The sequence below is a fragment of the Eutrigla gurnardus genome, assembly GCF_963514095.1.
Source record: "Eutrigla gurnardus genome assembly, chromosome: 16".
NCBI classification, from domain to species: domain Eukaryota; kingdom Metazoa; phylum Chordata; class Actinopteri; order Perciformes; family Triglidae; genus Eutrigla; species Eutrigla gurnardus.
Window position 1 is genome coordinate 8,333,010 of NC_139927.1, and position 18,812 is coordinate 8,351,821.

Consider the following 18,812-nt stretch of genomic DNA (forward strand, 5'->3'; position numbering starts at 1 on the left):
GGATTTTACTGCCACGAAGAAGGCTGCAGATGACTGGAAATATTTGCATCAAAACAACACAGCCTTAACACTTCACTTAATGCTTCTTTCATCTTAAAAAAAAGGGAGGAAAAAGTCATGCTTATTCTCTTAGACGAAGCGAATACATCTACAACAGAGATAATCCCACTGGATGTCAAATACATGTAAATCTCTTAGATATTATCGTGAAATACTTAAAAAAAAAAAAAGTATATTCACGCTATTCAAACTGTCATGGAATCAAACCGACAACCGTTTATTATTGAAACTCCCATTTAAGAATAAGAGAATAAATAGCACGGTGACGGATGTGTGTTTTATCGTGGCTTACAGGCCTGATGTCAAAGTGCGTGTAACGAATCTTCCACGCGCAGTCGGTGATTTTTGAAAGAAAGAGATTAGTAAGAGTAGTATTTCCCTTTTTTTTTTATCTCCCCCTTCTCTCTCTCTCTCTCCCCCCTCTCTCTCTATCTCTCTCTCTCTCTTTACTTGCATGCTCAAGTCCCGTTCTCTGGTCAAGTTCAGTGCGTCGTTCTCCGGACCGGGCGGACGCTTCTTATTGGTAGGCAGCGGCGGTTACATCACGGCGCTCGTGACGCGCACGTCTTCCTGTTTCCTTCAGCCGCGTCTTAAAGTGAATCTTTAGTGGCGGAGGAGCGCTCCAGCATCCAGTCCTCTGCATCCAGTGCGCCTCGGAGACGCACACAACGCAGTATCTCTCTCCCTCTCTCTCTCTCTCTCTCTCCCCTCTCTCTCTCTTGTACTCTCTCTATGTCTCTCACTCTTTGAGTCGCAGCAGAGGATAGAGGGAGAGACCGACGCGCAAGAGCTCTTTTTCATCTTCTATATTTTCCCCTGTTTTTTTTTTTTTTTTTTTTTTGGTTTCCTTTCGCTGGCGCCGCCGACTTTATTCCAGCTCTTCCTCCTCTGAGAAATTGTTACGTCCCGGCGTCCAACAATCCGCCGAGCTCTGCGTGTATTTCTCATTTTTTTGGTTGTTTTTTTTGTTGTTGTTGCCGTCGGAGTTCAGGTTGTCCCCCCTCTTCATCTAAAGGGTAAGTAACCTTGTCCTCGGATACCTCCTTCTCTTCTTCTGCTTCTCGCCCGCGCACGGTGGGCGGACAAACACACACAAAAAATAAATAAAAAATAACATCCTCAAACATCACCGGCGGGGCGATTTTGTTATAATCGCGTATACACGACGTTATTCGCTCGCTGTCGTTCCCCGTCAACTTGATGGTGTAGGGAGAGCAGCGCCGTGTCTCCGCGGACCGGAGCACAACCTTCCTCATCCGAAGCGGAGGGCGAGTTTGATTTGCAAACTTTTTTCCAAAGTAAGTTTGGGAAGCGTTTTTAAACACGAGTTGTTTTGGGGGTTTTTATTAGAGGAGAACTGGGTTTTAGCTGCGTTTGGATCTCCTGTGCGTAAAGTTACCATATTGCCTTTGTCCCTTTTGGGAGAGGGGGGGGCTAAATCGTATTCTGACCTTTGATTCACGCAGAATTCTTATTCCAGGCTGTAACATAGCTTGTCAGTCCTCCTGTTTTGTCAATGAGGAGTCTGTCCTCACTTTTGTGGCAAAACACAACTCTGTCTCTCTGTTTATGTGTTCATATCTTAGTTTGTTTGTCCACAAAATGCCTTTCGCCATCCTGTATCCCACATCTTGTTGTTAAACTCCTAAAACAGAAACTGACTGTATTTTTTGAAATTATTATAAGTTTCACACCTGAACTTCCCTCATTGTTTTACGCTTTTGTTTCTTATCAGCCGTAAAGGTTTGGAGTTTTATGGGGTTTTCAAAAGAAGAACCAGTTAAAAAAGGACAAGGGGAAGATGTTTAAGAGGTCAAGTGAACGTCTACGGCTCGTTGTTCTTATGATAGCTCGAAATTGTTGAAAGGTTTTGTGAGAGAGGGAGAGAGAGAGAGAGAGAGGAGGAGTGCGCATGGGCAATGGGAGACAGGTGCGCCGTCAGAAAAGACAGGTGCTGGTGACTATTTCAAGCTCATTAAGATCCCGAGGCGATCAAGTCGAGGTTTTTTTTTGTTTGTTTCTTGGAGATTTATCACCTCTTGTCTGAGCTGCTGATGGCTGTGAAGACCTGGGTCAAAGCCATTCATCAAATTGGTTTTAACTAACTGTAGAGTGTGGAAGTGTTTCTGTGAGGCAGCTTTTAAGGCAAATTTCCAGTCAATTTCCATTTTTACAGTCTTGTCAGTTTAGAGTTTGTTTTCCAGAGTGAAAGATCTGCCAATGGTTACTTGTGTGATGCATCACACCACACAGTGTCTAACAAAGCCAGGATCAAAGTTGTGTGTGTGTGTGTGTGTGTGTGTGTGTGTGTGTGTGTGTGTGTGTGTGTGTGTGTGTGTGTGTGTGTGTGTGTGTGTGTGTGTGTGTGTGTGTGTGTGTCGGTGAGGCTTAGTGACCAAGAGATGCTTTTCTTTATTTTTAAATTACTTTTTCCATGCAGCGACGTAAAAACTATAGAATTTCTTAAAGAGCAAAATAAAAAAAAAGGAGAAAAATCAGTTGAAGAGAATGTTTTTAAATCCCACTGGAGTTCAGATTCCCCTGCTGTTTGCCCACACTGATAATATGAGACGCCTTTCAATGCATTTGTCTCAGAACGTCATAGAAAAATGTAACGTGTGTGTATATGAATCAGTCGTTTGACTTTTTTATTAAAATATTTATTAAATGTATCGGTACTTTGCACATCGATCTCAAAGTTTAGCTTAACGTTTCCTGTAAAATGAACGTCAATGAAAGAATACTACGTTTGTTTTATTTGATTAATTTGATTTATGAGCCACTGGGATTCTTAACAAGGGCTGCTGCTTTCCTCACGAGTGTAAAAAGGAAAATGTAATTTGCTGCTCCACATTTGCCAATTTTATGCTGATAAGAATCATCACATTTATACATTTACAAACCTCAGATATATATATATATATATTTAAAAAAAAATAGAGAGGCTTACAGATGAAGTTGTCTGTGATAATATCATTGCATTTGAGATTGGACGCATCTGATATGGCTCTGAGTAAGACGTTTCCCCGCTGCTTACATAGCAGTATTGACGCGGGCCTGTACTGACAAAACGTTTTGCTTTCAGAGGGGCATTAGGGTTTTTGTAAGAGCGCTTTAAGTTGCTCCTTGCCAGAGTTGACCCTTGTGACCTATTCATTTAAGCAGAATTAACTGCCCTTGCCAGATGAAAAGACAAACAAAAAAACACAGAAGTGAGCTCACGCTGGCACGAAAATCAATGGGCCTATTTTGTGTGTCTTTTATGTGTCACTATCCCTCGTCGCTTCAGATACGACGGCCACATTGATTAATGTTAACACAGAACCTGCATTTTAAAATAACACGTGTAAACGTGGTTTAAAATGAGTGATTTTGTCAAATTGTCATAACAATTATTCCCTTAAAAAACAGGATTTAGCAAAGGGTGTGTTCCTTGTACGCTACCTTTTCTTTTTCTTTTTCCATAGATACTCTTAACCCTATTTCTTTTTATTTTATTTTGTGAATTAATAGCCCCTATGTAGGCTCACGGCGCGCAAAAATGTAAATGAGGACAAGTACTTAAGTAATTATCATAATTTTATGCAGCTTTGTGTTCCGTGGGAACTGGTTCAGTGTCGCGCGGCGTGTAACAGGGGACCGGATAAAATGTAGGACTTTGCCCTGGAATGTCGAGCCAAGGCCTAATTCTGACCCCGTCCTGCCCGTTCCCTTTACCCCTCCGTGACTCGTCCTCACTACCTAAATGTAATCATGGATGTGTCCTCTTAGAAACACACTTACTGGCTCCAGACAGAACATTTCAGTTTATATCCATAAGATTTTCTATTGTTTCCTTTTATTAAAATGTTTAACATACATCAAGTGGTCATGTCCTGCTTGAGTGAGTGACTTGGAACAAATTTAGACTTTGGTGAGTCATGCTCCTGTGAATTTCTTTGCCCACAGGTACAGGCTTCGATCCTAGTGGACGGGGTTTTTTCGGGATATGGCCCAATAGCAGCAGCCCGTGATGCCGGACCATGACAGCGACTCCCTCCTGAACAGACAGACCAAGCGAAGACGCGTGGACATCGGTGTTAAGAGGACCGTGGGCAGCACAGCCTCCTCCACAGCAGCAGCCACAACAACAACCACTGATAGCATTGCCCGCGCCAAAGCAGCCATTTTCAGTGCCATGAACTCTCTGAGCTCCCACTCTCACCACGGATCAGACACTGACTCCATGGAGTGCTCTGTAGTGCAGCCACATGGTGGACCTGGCGTCGTGTCAGCCAGCGACAGTGAGTCCAAATCCAATGTACTCCGAAAGCTACTGAAGAGGGCCAACTCATATGAGGACACTATTATGCCCTTCCCTGGCACCACCATTATCTCCCAGCTTCTCAAGAATAACATGGCTAAAAATGGAGGAGGGCCCGAGAGGGGAGAACGAGTGGACAGGGGTGATAGAGGGGACGTCGGTTTCCCCGGTTCAGGGCTCTCCAATGCGAGTTCAGATGCTCCCCAGGAAGACGCCTGCAGTAACTCCTCCCATGACAGCACCCCTCAAGAGTGCTTGTCACCCTTTGGTCGTCCTGGCCTGGCCGCCTTTGACATTGAACGTCTAAATGATGAACACCTGCGTGCCAAGCGAGCCCGCGTAGAGAACATTATACGTGGCATGAGCCACTCGCCCAGCGTGGTGGTACCCGCCGCTTCCCGTCACGAGCGCGACCACGAGATGGACGGAGACCGGGAGATGGATCTCGACTGCCCACCCCCTCAGTCTCAGCAGCAGGCACCCAGCAGCCCGCGGGGAGGCGAGGTGTGCGGCGGCAGCAGCCGGGAGAACAAGCGCAAGCAGCGTCTGCCTCAGCAGCAGCAGCAGAGCTTCACCCAGCTGGTGTGTCAGCGGAAGGAGCAGAAGCAGGAGGAGCGGCGGCAGCTGAAGCTGCAGCTGGAGGACATGCAGAAACAGCTACGTCAGCTGCAGGAGAAGTTCTTTCAGATCTACGACTCGACCGACGACTCGGAACACAACGACCTCCACAACGACATAGGAAACATGTCTGAGGACAGCCCGGCCAGGTCCGACAACGGCGGTGACGACCGGGGTGGAGACCGCTCTGACAACGAGATGTCCGACCTGGACCCGGGCCATTTCCTGGACAGGGCGCGGGCATTGCTTCAGCAGCAGGCCTTGCTGGCGGACCGAGAGAAGCCAAGAAGAGAGGGGCTCACCCGGAGCAAAGGACCGGGAGGTCCGGGCTCCTCCATGCACGCTGAAGGCAAACAGCTGGCAGAAACACTGAAGCAGGAACTCAACTCAGCCATGACCCAGGTTGTGGACACCGTGGTCAAGGTGTTTGCCAAGCCTCCACGCCCTACACCCCAGCAGGCCTTCCCCTCGCTTTCCATACCTCCTGAAAGATTTCCCACCGCCGTCAACGGAGACAACCCCAACTTCCACACAGCCAACCAGAGGCTGCAGTGCTTCGGTGATGTCATCATTCCAAATCCACTAGACCCCTTCCCCAGCATGACCGGGATGCCAGGTCCCACCCATGACCAAACCGAGGCGATTCCCTTAGTGGTGAGGAAGACACCCAGTGAGCACCACCACCACCACCACCAGTCCTCGGCTGTGGGTGCCCACGGCGGGCACCACCACCCCGTCCTTCACCCCTCCTCGCTCTCTGCCTCCATGGGCTTCAGCCCGCCATCCTTTAGACACCCCTTTCCGATGCCTCTCATGGGCTACCCTTTCCAGAGTCCCCTCGGTGGGCCCACGGGTGGCTACCCAGGCAAGGACCGTTCCTCTCCCGACTCCATGGACCTGTCCCGGGAGACCGCCAGCCTGAGGACCAAGATGGCATCGGCTCACCAACTGGCGCACCACCATCGCTGTGGTTCGCCGGCGCACTCTGGCAGCACAGCCGAGGTACTCTCCCTGTCCCTCATCAAGTCCGAGTGCAGTGACCTCCAGGACATGTCTGACATCTCACCCTACTCAGGCAGCAACGTATCCTTACAACTACATCAGGCTAGTGTGTGTGTGTGTGTGTTTTTAGGTGGTTAAAAGGCAATAATAAGTGTGTGTGCATGACAGTGACCCTGATGTTTTAACTATGTGGTTCCAGTTCAGAGCAACTCATGCCTGTGTAAGCCAGATAAAAAGATTTCAGGCGGTGATTCCCAGTAGAGACAGGTGTGAAACATCTGAACCACAAAGAGTTAAAAAAAAAAAATCTAATCGTTTTTTAGCCCGTTTGAAAACAAAACCTAAGAAACTGAGAAATTGTTGATGAATCACTTTTCCTCCCACTGCTGTTCCCTTCTCCATTGTACTGCATTGTTGTATTTATTTTTACACTCTTACCTCTTCCTTCTCACAGCACCGTACAGCCTTTTCTTCCACCGTCAATCCTAAGTGCTTTAAAAGCTCTCTTGTCACATATCACTTACTCATGAAGATTAGGTCCCCGTGACATTTACCGCCCCGATTCCTTTTTTTTTTTTTTTTTATAAAAATGGCCTGAAAGAACAAGGAGGGAGATACCATCCTGAAACTTGGCACACAATGGTGTTATATAGTCTCCCATATAGTTTAACCCCAGTGTGCCCCAATCATACCCTACGGATAAAGAGGCTATCCCCTATGGGAGGCTCAAATTGAATCCCCCGGAGACTCGGGACTAATAGCTTAAACAGATACATTCAGTCCCTTCTCTGTTTCCCCCTTATACCTCCTTAGTTCCTTAGTATTCAACACCTCTTAAACCTTATGAAAGTTTGATTCGTGTCACAATGGTTGTCCTCGGAAGGCTTTGTCTTCACGTCATTAACATTCATTGCATGCTTAAGAAATTAATCCAACGGTGTTCTACCTGTCGGGGCTCTATTAGTTAAGTGAATATGTATATTTAACACTATAGATGCCTTGTTTTTCTACTGTGCCTACCTGAGTGCCCGGGCCTGTGTGTGTGTGTGTGTGTGTCTTTTGTGTGTGTGTCACAAAAGGTTCGCCTGAGGACTCGGTAAAGATGTATATTTATGATTGCTTGTGTTTTCTCTTGTGTTCCTCTTATCATCCATCGCTGTTGTAAAAAGCCCACAATCATTGTCGTTTCTTTTCCCTTTTTTTCATTTCATAAAGATCTGTCAACAGCCCGGGGGCCCTTCGGCTGTTGCTTGGCAGCCGAATACTTCTTTTTTTTTTTTTTTCCTCCCTCCCTGCGAACCCCCCTCCTCCCTGTCTTTTCTTTGAAGCAGACGTTAACAGGTGTTTGCAGCGAGCTGTTTATCTTTCATTACCTCGCCTTGTCTTGTCTTCTGACCCAAGGGTGAACGCTTTCCAGAGATCCATAATCCTTTGCTTCTACGGGCTCCCGATGGAGGGATGAAAAGAGAAAAGGGAGAGAGAGAGAGAGAGAGAGAGACTGAGAGAAAGTAGAAAACAATCAAACGATAACCACATATGCCAGATGCTGTGGCTTTCATTGTAGCATTTATAAATTCAGAGAATTAACAGATGTACTCCCCTAAATGGAAATATAGGCGGAACAACATGTTCATGTGTATTTTCTTTCTTTTTTGAGGAACACATTTACACAGTATAAGTATATCTTTTTTTGTAATTGGTATGACATTCATGATGCAGTTTATCTGCATTCATACTCTCGTGGTTCATAACTGGTTCCAATCGATGTAAAATTGTTTTGTCATTCTGTAGCTTTCTCTTTTCTTTTTTCTTTTTTTGGAGCCTCAGGAGCCAGAGACAGCTTGTCAGACATTTTGCGAGGTGTGTTCAAGTTCACCAGCTCTCTGCAGCGTTGTGAAGCAGATGGCCGCTATCAATTTCCTCATTTGTTCTCAGTCCGACTCCAAATATTCTTGTCCTTACACCTGGAATTAGGAAGTCGGAGCAGCTATTTTCCTCTCATGACTTTGGGTTTTGGGGATGTGTCGTGAGAATGATGATGTCTTGTCAGATGTGGCGGGCGAACAGTGGGCCAGCTGGTATGAGTGCACCATCATGACAAAATAATAGCCTCGCACGCCACCCCTAAGTCCAATCACAATTACATTTGCAAGCTGTGAGTGAATTAGAGATGAAAATGCCTCATCAAGAGATATGAAGCTTCTTAATTGTCGTCTGAAGGGAGGTGATATTGTGTTTATGGCTGGAGAGGTAAAGCCTCGGCGTCTTTGTTTTAAAATCATTTTTAATTTTCTGTGATAAGGGGGAAAGCGATGCTAATCCTAATTGAAAAAGCAAAAACAAATTAATCTAAGTGTAAGTGTGCGGCTTTTTTCCGCGGCAAACAAATCCCACCTTGCCCGGCTGAGAAAGAGCTCTCTCTCTCTTTTTCTGTCTCTGCCTCTCCGTCTGAGGATCCATTGTATCCCCTCCACTTGGAGCAGATGGTGTGGTGTGGAGAGTGAAGTGCTGCTCTTTTGGCCAGGCCTGACAGAGCAACACCAGTCTGCCAGGGTTTCCCCCACAAGACCCTCGCTGCGTATACAACTAACTCTCTCTCTCCCTCTCTCTCTCTCTGTCTCGCTGAATCAGACAAAGTAGGCATGTTTTTTTTTTTTTAAGGAGCCAACCCAGTGTGGTTCAGTATTTGCTGGCTTTGCCGTGTAACCCTGAGGCCAAGGGCAATCCAATCTAGCAGCTGATGCCTTCTTCCCACTCTATAGTTACAGCTACATCTGGACACTTGACTGATTTTAACGATCGCAGCCACCCCTGTAGATCATAAATAATGTCAAGCCATGTATTTTCTCCTCTCGAGTGTAAACAGTCTTGGTGGAAAAACTTGGGGCCGTATCTTCGGTGTAATTTAAAGCCCCGTCTTCCTTTTTTTTTTTTTTTTTTTTGCTTGATGAATATCCTCATTGAGACAGCCTGAGGTTTTAACATGCAGCCCACCCCCCATTCCCCGTTCCCTTTTCAATGTCTTATCCCCCAGATTGATATTATCAGATGCATTATACGGCCGTTAATTCACCATGGAAATGGCTTGGGCCGTTCGGTGGCGCAGATGTGTTTCGGGTCCCCCCCCCCGCCCCCATCACTGGCTGAGTCCAAAGCCTCAGAGCCCCTCTTCTCCTTCTCCTCCTCCTTCTTTTGCTCCTCCAAGGGTTTGGCAACGGCAGCAAGGCTGGGGGGGGTGGTAGGGGTGGAGCAGAGGGAGGCGGAGGGGGATGTAATTGAAGGTTGGAACCATACTATCCCTCAAGGTGCCCCCACCAGCCCATCTCCATCCTCTCTGCTGTTCAATCCGGCCGATCCATTAGGAAGACAAGGCCGCTGACATGTACTTGAATACGGCCGATGAGTGCGAGAAGGTTTTTCCACGTCGCTTGGGTTCGGTTCTACCTCCTAGACCTTGTTTTGTCACTGATATGCAGCCAATATCAGTCATATTCAGGCTTGGCATGTGTTGTCGCCAAGCCATTAGGCCTACTTGCCCGTCACTGGCGTTAACTGCTGTCTTTGTCTGTGATATGCAAATGTCTCCTTTTTTCTTCCTTTTTTTTTTTTTTGGGTGGAGGTTAGCACGGGGTGTAGGCAAAGGCGTTTGCTTACTTTGACTGTGAAATGAGCCTCCTTATGTAAAAGCATCGGCTGTAGTGCTGGCCGGCGTTTTATTTACCGTGACGCTCTCACACCCGAGCGCAAGCTTTACGCAAGCAAATGGTGCACTGTCTTCATCCCACCCTACAGCAGCCCTTCCAAAGAAAATTTGGTTACCCGTCATCCAAATGATGATTTCGTGCAAATCTTACAGCCAATTATTAGCACGCACCCGATGTATTTGTGCTCATATCAGTAGCTACATTTGCCTGAGCTACCATAAGGTGTTTGCCTCCAAAACAATTGTTAATGTCCTTAACAGCAGCTGTGTTCAGATCCAAGAGGGTCTCTCCCCCAACCATCTGAAGAAGGCCAAGCTCATGTTTTTCTACACCCGCTACCCGAGCTCTAATATGCTCAAGATGTTCTTCTCCGATGTCAAGGTAAGTCCTTCCTCTTTAGACCTTTTTAATTCTGGTTGTTACACATGACCGTCTCTGTTATACCTTCGTCTTATCGAGATTGGTGACTTCTTTTGCCGCATGTAACGCGTAGAAAGATGGATCGCTTCTGTTCTCTCCACCTTTTTCAACGCACTTGCTTTAAAAGGGGACGTTTGATTTATTAGATATGATGCACCAGCTTTCAGTCGCCGTGAACAGCGGCTTCTTGTCCCCTTTTTTGAATTGAGGCCTCACTAAGTTATGGTTTTATGCAAAAGATGAAAGAAGAGGAAGTTGAATGGGTTTACATGAGGGAACTGGAGAGCCTATGAGTATTAGCAGGATGAGTAATGGAGGGGGGGAGAGGGCAGAGAGGAGGATGGAGCCTAGAGACGGAGGAGTGGTTATCTGAGCGTAGTGTAGGGAAGTTGATTTAATAGAGGGCGGGCAGAAGAGTCGGTTGGGGGGGATCCAGCGACGATGAGCGTTGGCTCTACTGGGAGTTTAATGAAGGAAACTTTTGAAAACAAAGCACAATATGTAAGCAAACAAAAACCAACAACAACACAATGGCCGTTGTATGCGCGACTGAGTTTGTTCCTGTTGTTTGGTGTGTGTGTGTGCGCGCCCCTCTCAGAACATACGGAGGGGTAAACACTGTGACATATCCAGGCCACCTTATTGAAATCAGAAGATAAAGGTCCCCCTATTTCCCAGCTGCCCCCTCTTCCATGCTGTCACCAGCAACCATAACTCGTGAGATTTTCTCTCAGCGCGTCATTGGTCTGGTTGAAAATGGGGCGGGTTTACACATTGGCAAAGCAGGTGGGCACCTGTAAGTGGATCGGTTTACCAACCGCCTCAATATTAAAGCTTGACACTGCTGTTATCTGCTGTGGAAAAAAAAAATCATATTTGAACCACTTAGTCTGAGTAATCACTCCCAGGGAGGTGACCTCTTCTTGGTGGCCTCATCAGATACTTTAACAAGGTCAAGATAGTTAAGGGGATTATGAGTCACATTAGTTTGTTTTCGTTTTCAGCAGAAGACAATGGACTCAAGCTGTAAGTTAGCAGACATGTATGGGAATGAGACTGAGTATCTAATTAGATGCAGCCAGGGCGGCCTCTTAAGCGAGTGGCTGTCCTCAGACAAAAGTCTTAAAGGCTAATCAGGTCTCGACTAATCAGGTCTTGACTGTCAAGAATCTAATTAACGTGGGAAGTGGGTTGCCCTCGCAACCGGGGGACGCCGGGGCTGTTGTTCAGCGCGATTAAGCCCCTTTTAAGACTATTGTGACTTTGTTTGACTTTTGGTGTTTGTGAAATGTTTTGACAGATTTCTGTCAAGACACCATTGTTGGCGCCACTAATGACAGCCTACGGTGTCATCCCCGTAGCTTTCAGACGTGGCATTAGGGCCGCGGATAAAGGGAGAGTTTTGATAAAGGATGAGCAATTATAACAGATTAATGCACAGATTAAATAAAGGCATTCAGTCGATTAAAAAGTCAGCGAAAGTTATCGCCTTTTGTAAAGAGATACAGTGTGTGTGTGCTGCTGTGTAATAATAACAGGCTGCTTGGACCTTCATGGTGTCGACATACATTCTCATTTTTAAGCAAACACAAGCTGTCACACACACACACACACACACACACACCTTGCTTTCTTTCCCTTTCTCTGTGGCTCTATAAGCTTCAGTGTTTGGGGCCAGTCATGTGCTGTGGAGTAGCGGAGGTCAGGAGCGTTTTTTCCCCTTTTCTATATGTCATTCCTTCTCTTTTCTTTTTTTTTCTGCTGATGGTGTGGCATGGCATGTGTGCCTCGCCGGGGCCCGGGGAGAAAGAAAAGCCAGCCGCTGGATTTGAGTCGCCGCAGTAACAAAAGCCCGCTTTCCAGGGCCGCTTTTTGTGTGCAGTCAGCCAATAGGCAGCCGGAGATTATCTCCCACAATTCACCCCTGCGAAAACAGGAAACGTTGGAAAGCCCTGATGACTGTGAAGGGGCTTACGAGGGAGAGAGTGAGAACGAGGGAGAGAGAGAGAGAGAGAGAGCAGGGGAGGCCCGTACAGGCTTCTCTGTCTTTCTGCTCTGCTCTCCGGTTGTTTCTGGACGTAGCTTAGCTCACTCTGAGGTCATCTGTGTGCTTTCTGCTCCGGTGCTGACCACTGTGTCAGGAACGCTGTTAGGCGTGAGACACACTTGGGTTTTTTTTTTCCCCCCACTAAACATTTTTCCATCCTCAATTAAGTCCAACCGGCTCGGTTCCGCGTGTTAATAAACGAGCTGATGTGTGTGCAGCAGTGTGGGACCGACGGTCAAAGCGCCTGAATACTTTTGGCAGGCGACTAATATAGTTTAGAGCAAGGATGCTTGAGTGTTTTCCTATTCTGGACTTAAGTATGCGCCTCTGCATGAGCAGGATGTGTACGTGTGTGTGTGTGTGTGTGTGTGTGTGTGTGTGTGTGTGCACGCCACTTTCTATCTTGTGCTGTTAGCACTAAGCGCTGACCTTTCACAGGCTCTTGAGTGTGAGTGTGAGAAACACGCTCTCGCTGTCTCTCTCTCATCTGCCTCTTAGCTCGGCGCACACACACACTCACACACACACACACTTATATTCTCAAACACACATTTTTCTCGCTGCATCTCGCGTCTGTGCTGGCTGACCCCTGCCAGCTCTGATTAAGGAGCCGCAGTGATGTGCTCCTTTGAACCGGTTCCCTCCTTTTTGCACTCAACACGCTCGTCTTTAGCCGCCGTCGGGGGGTCTCCGCCCCCCCAGCGGCAACTTAATGAACCAAGACTGCTGGAAGCTGCGACGTGGACTTGCCAAAAATCACAGAGTGTGTGTGTTGTGGACGCAGATTTGATGTAAATTAGTGTATTTACCAAAAATAATATCTTGTGTTTGCCCTGCGTCGGGATCGAGCCACTGTTGAGTTCAGCCGCCCTCGTACATCTTCACCTGATCCCTCCGTATAATAAAGTAATCCTTGTCCAAATGACAAATCTATCCGTCACTCTGCTGCAGTGACACCAAAGGTCTCCTGCATGAGCGATGGCAACTCTTCCACTGACTTTAATCTCAGTATGTAGCGCGCGCCCGGATGCACGCACGCATACATCCACGCCAATTTCACTAAATGTCTCGGATCCGCGCCCCAATATGACTTGGTCTCGGCCTCACACACATAGGGGGGGGGGGGTTTATACCACACTGACGACTTGAATGAAGTGTTTTTGTGCTCCGTCACACTCCGACTGTGCTCCATGTTGTGTGTTTAAGAATAGCTCCGTGCAGCCAATGTATTTGTAAGTGTCAGTAGTTTGTTTGTTTGACACTGCGATGTCACGACCCCAGCTTGCTGACTGCTCACGTTCCGACCCTCTCCCCCCCCCCCCAACACCAACCCACCCCAACAGCGAAACGCCATTGTCCGACGGCTCTGACCTGCACCCGTCCTCCTCTCCTCCCCCCCCCCCCCCCCTCCCTCATTTCCCCATTTATGCTCACCCTGCACTTTAGGGCAGCCCCCCCCACGTACACCCTCCCAAACCCCAGCCAAACAATGTCAAGCAGACTTATTCTTTTCCACTCCGCCATTATGTCATCTGCTGATCATTCCAGAAAGGCACGGCCCCTCTCCTTTAGCCGCCGTCCAACCTTGGTCCAACTCAGATTCGTCCGGCTCTACCCGCCCGTCTGTTGCCTCGCCCTCCCATCTTCATGCGCTCGCGTACGTTTGACTGCCGTCCCACATCGCGAAAAAAAAAAAAAAAAAAAGAGTGTGCGTGCGTGTTTGTGCGTGTCCGTGTTGTCGAACAATAGCCAGGGCCTAATCTCCATGTCAAAACCGCTCTGCCTCCTCAGCGAGCAGTCCGCTCAGCGTTTAGTAGCGTTTTGTCCCCCCATTCTTCCAGCAGCACAAAAAGAGCAGAGGGGAGGGAGGAGTGAAGGCCTGTGTGTGTCAGGATGAAGGCATATCAAGCTTTCACTGTCTCCAATTTTGAATTTATGAGATGTCATTTCTGGGAGTCATCGGGGGGGGCGGGGGAGGAGTGACAGTGTTATTTTTTTATGTTTTTTAAGGGGATTGATCAGAGCTTTTAGTGGGGATATTATAGGGTGACTGAGCGAGGCATCCTGAGCCCCCGAGGTCTTTATCTAGTGGTTTGGATGTTTAGACAGTGTGTTTTCACTGCCGAGACCGGGCGGAAAAAGAGCCGGGACCAGCCGAGGCTCTTAATAGGTTTACCTCACCCTATTGAATCCAGCCGAGCGGCACAGATCAGATAGCCACAGCCTTCTCCCCGGCGCTTATCGTCTCCGTCTTTCCCTCTCCTTCTTTCTTTTCTCTTTTCTCTCCTCGTTTCTTTCTGCCTGAGAGGTGCAGAGAGGGGAGGAGAATCAGGGTGTAATTGGTGAACGGGGTTAAGTACATGTTTGAGCCCCCTGCGGGCCAGGGCGCTTCAGATGATGACTTAATCGTTTTTCTGGTCAATTATATGTTTGCGGTCTCCCCCCCCCCCCCTCGCTCTCTCTTCCACCTCTCTCTCTCCACTCTCAGGGTTATGATAGGGGGAGGGGGGGAGGTCTGCTCCCAGTGGGGAAGATGAACCACACACACGCTCCCCACCCCCACCCCCTCCCTCCTTCTTGCTCCCTGTCTTACTTAATGTCTCTATTATCTCCCCTCGCTCCACGACCTGTTTCCTGCTCTCGTCTTTTATCTCTCTCTCTCTCTCCCTCTCTTAAGTTATCACCTCACGTCTCCTCCCCCTGATATGAAATGACACGCTGTCATCCTTACACTTCTCCTCAAGTCCAGTGGCTTAATAAGGGTTCGACGTGTATGTACAGTCTAAACCGCCCGCATGACGACTATTTACCGATCCCATTTATATGTCTGTAATTTTCCACAATACTCATGAATCCTCATCTCTCTCTGTCTATCTCTCTCTCTCTGTCTCTCCAGTTTAACCGCTGCATCACCTCCCAGCTGATCAAGTGGTTCAGCAACTTCAGGGAGTTCTACTACATCCAGATGGAGAAGTTCGCCCGCCAGTCCATCAACGACGGAGTCACCGGAGTGGAGGAGCTGGGCGTCAGCCGCGACAGCGAGCTCTTCCGGGCCCTCAACATGCATTACAACAAGGCCAATGACTTTGAGGTACCAGTCCATATAAAAAAATGTAAAAAAAAAAAAAAAAAAAAACGTTGAATTTCACCTGATATCTGGTGATGCAGGCGGGTAGTGTGACACCACCTCGCCGCGTCCTCTCTGACATCGCCTCGCAGCGAGCGCTCTCGATGCTGACTTAGAGTCTCTTCTACATCCTGCTGCACTCGCCACACTGTGAAATCATGTCTAGCTTTCAACAAAATCGACGTGGTTTCTGCTGGACAACCATAACATGTAGAAAACGTTTTACTTCGTAGAGCGTGCGTCACGGGTTTCAGTCATACGGAGGTGTGAGGAACTCTCATCCAATGAGGAAGAAACCTTACAGACACCTCTCTCGTTTGCCTCTTCCTCACTGTTAATTTCCCCTCAGTGGTTCTTCGTGTGTGTGTGTGCGTGTGTGTGTGCATGTGTGTGTGTGCGTTTGAGAAACCGCATTTCACTTCCCTATCCTCATTTACTTATCTGTGATGAGATGTTTATGTGTGTCTTCCAGTGTATTGTAATCATAAATTCTCGGCAGGCAACTTCACCTTTAACGCAAATATTTTTCACACTTCTCCTTTTACCACTGTGTGTGTGTGTGTGTGTGTGTGTGTGTGTGTGTGTGTGTGTGCGTGTGCATGCGTGTGTGTGTGTGTGTTTGTGTGTGTGTGTGTGTGCATGCGTGTGTGTGCATGCGTGTGTGTTTCAGGATGGTCAGTGCTCTCTCAATGTCAGCTGCTGACAATAGACCTTTAAAAGGCTTGTGTTAAGAAGGACCTGAAGTGATCTGGGTTTGTGCGTGCGTGTGTGTGTGTGTGTGTGTGTGTGTGTGTGTGTGTGTGTGTCTGTGTGTATTTGTTAGAGAGATGTATGTGTGTGAGTGTTTTGTTGTTGCTGCATTTCCCAGTGTCCTGTTCACCTCGAAGGGTACAGCCGTCCCTTGGACCGGCCTGGCATGCTGGCAAAGCACTTCTCCAGTGTGTGTGTGTGTGTGTGTGTGTGTGTGTGTGTCACTTTGAGGGGGGAGGGGGGGGGGGGGGGGGGGGATCTCACTGTTATCAAGGTTAAGCGTCCTACTGTTTTAGTGAGAGGAAGGGGAAAGAACGAGGGGGAGAGGGGGAAGAGAGAGATGGATAGATAGGGGATAGAGGGTGAGAGCTCGGAGACAAAGGAGAAAGTGATGAAGGGAGGGAGGGAGAAAGGGAATCGAGGGGAATGGGAAGGGGAGAAAGAAGGGGAGAAGGAGAGAGGGGGGAAAAGAGAGATGACGTGCAGGAGAGAAGTGCCCTTGTGAGCAGTGGGAGTTTTGCAGTGCTCACATTTAAAGTGCTTCACTCTCTTTCTCTCTGTTTACGTCTATCTCTCCCTGTCCGTTATTTGTCCACTGGGGCTCCTCTGTGTGCACACACACACACACACACACACACACACACACACACACACACTTCCCCACATCCATCTTCAGCCCTCTTAAGGGAGGCTTTGAAACACTCTGGCAGGCAGAGGCACTTGTATATATGAGGTCTCAATAAGCCCAAAGTCCATCAGAGCAAAGCACAAAGAGAAATGTCACCATTCCTCCTGTTAAGCTGCTTGTGACGTGCATTCACAATGAATTATGTTTAAGGTGAAATAAGTTTAAATCAAGAAGAAAGTGGCCCCTTGCAAAGTTTAGCTTTTTTACACCACTAACGTAAAGAGACAAAGGATAACAGCAGTATTTTTATTTCTTTTGTTCTAATCATTTAGGTATTATTTTTCCCAATCCTGGAATCAGGGCACATTTTCCCTGAGTAGCTTGCTTTTTGTTTTCATATCAAATTGAGCTCTGCTGATGGTAAATCACCTGACACCCACAGCAGGAAATGGAAGGAACACGCACAGCTTCACAATCATGATATTCCCTTAATTTGTGCGCTGCGTTGTCTGACAGAACAGAAGTTTAAGCTGCGTTCAAAGACGTATATAAATCTTATGTACACATCATTTTACACACTTTTGGACCTCCATTCAGTGTAGGTTTGCCTTAAAAGTAAGGAAATGTTAAAAAAATGTCTTTGACTGACACTGTTTGATTCTGTGACATAACCAGTCACGTAAAAATCACAAGAACAACCTTTAGGGGGAAAAAAGAAAATGCCGTACCTGCTCAAACACAGGTAACGTGGCATCTTTCCCCCCCCCTGACCAAACCCCCCTTCTGTCTGAAGCATACATCCCCTGTCACATCTCAGACAGAGCCATCATTCTTCTCTTGACACCAGGAAGCTGCTGTTGGAACAGGCTTAAGGGGAACAGCTGATTTGCATACATAAATGTGAAAATTTGCAAGAAGACAGACAGAGAGGAAAAGAGTGAGACAGGCCAGGTGAATAAGTCTTCTGTTAGCCGAGGAGCTGCAGCAGTGGAGGAGGGAGGGAAGGTGTTTTGCATATTAAGGGTTTTTTTTTTTTTTTTTTTTTTTTTTTTTTGCTGGGCAGGTGTCTGAGAGATACAAGAGCTGATTAGAGTTAAGCACAAGGAAAATTTGCCCAGCCATGCAAATTCTAACCCCCCTGACAAACCAACCGCCTTGGTGAGCACGAAGACTCTGCGTGCTAAGTGTCTGTGTGTGGCTTTCTGGTGTGTGTTTGTGTGTGGGTGTTATGTGTGTGTGTGAGACCGTGTGTGTTTGTGAGTGCGGGTGCGTGGGTTTTTTTTGCTGTTTGATGTTGGTGTGGGAATGGTGTGTTTGTGTGTATGATGTATGTGCACGGACACATTTGTTATGTTTTTCCGTCTTGCGTGTGTGTGTGTATGTGTGTGTGTGTGTGTGTGTGTGTGTGTGTGTGTGTGTGTGTGTGTGCGTGAGTCATAGAGGTAATGTGGAGATGGAAATGTACTGGTTGTGTATCAAGATGCCCCCAAGGCCCTTTTCTGTGGATCGCTCCCCTTTCTCCTGCACCGCCGCCGCCGCCACCACCACCTCCTCCTCCACCTCCTCCTCCTCCTCTTCCTCTTCCTCCCCTACCTGCCTGCACCACCACTTGAAACAGGAGCCTACGCAGATTCAGCAACCACACACACACACACACACATTGAGTTTTCCCTTTGCCAGATTCTGCATCATCAAAGTTCCATCCACCTTGGTGGCGTCTTTGGAATGAATATGTCCTCTGTTTCAGTGATCACACACACACACACACACACACACACACACACACACACACGTCTGTGGCCTTTCTTGTTTGATGCTAATCTGCTCTGTCACTGTGCTGGCCTAATACGCTCCCCATCTCCCTCCCAGCTCTTCTTTTGTCGCGATTGTTTCCCCTTTTCCTTTCATATCCCTCCTCCCTCAATCCCTCTCGTCGTTTCTCTCTTCCTTCTGTTGCCTCTCTCCTTTCATTCTTTCATCCTCTTTTGCATGTCTTCCGTTATCCCCCCCTCCCCTCCTCTCCCTCGCTTTTTCCCCCCATTAGGAAGTTTTAATGGCATAATTGTCACATTCCTTCTGGCATAATGAACACCAGCGGTAATTAAAGAGCTTGCCGTTAATTACCTAGACCCCGGCTCTACTTTCCTCTTTTC

General features: G+C 47.5%; 1 protein-coding gene across 1 annotated transcript in view; it reads left to right on the forward strand.

Annotated features, from left to right (window-relative positions):
- Nucleotides 1-441: 441 nt before the first annotated feature.
- LOC311026611 (prospero homeobox protein 1-like) overlaps nt 442-18,812 on the forward strand; it is a 31,855-nt gene continuing 13,484 nt past the window's right edge. Inside the window, exons 1-4 of the mRNA XM_084030272.1 lie at nt 442-1,076; nt 4,009-6,064; nt 9,961-10,068; nt 15,051-15,245. Of these exons, the coding sequence (XP_083886398.1) occupies nt 4,073-6,064; nt 9,961-10,068; nt 15,051-15,245 (2,295 nt within the window). The 5' untranslated portion in view covers nt 442-1,076; nt 4,009-4,072. The remainder of the gene's footprint in view (nt 1,077-4,008; nt 6,065-9,960; nt 10,069-15,050; nt 15,246-18,812) is intronic.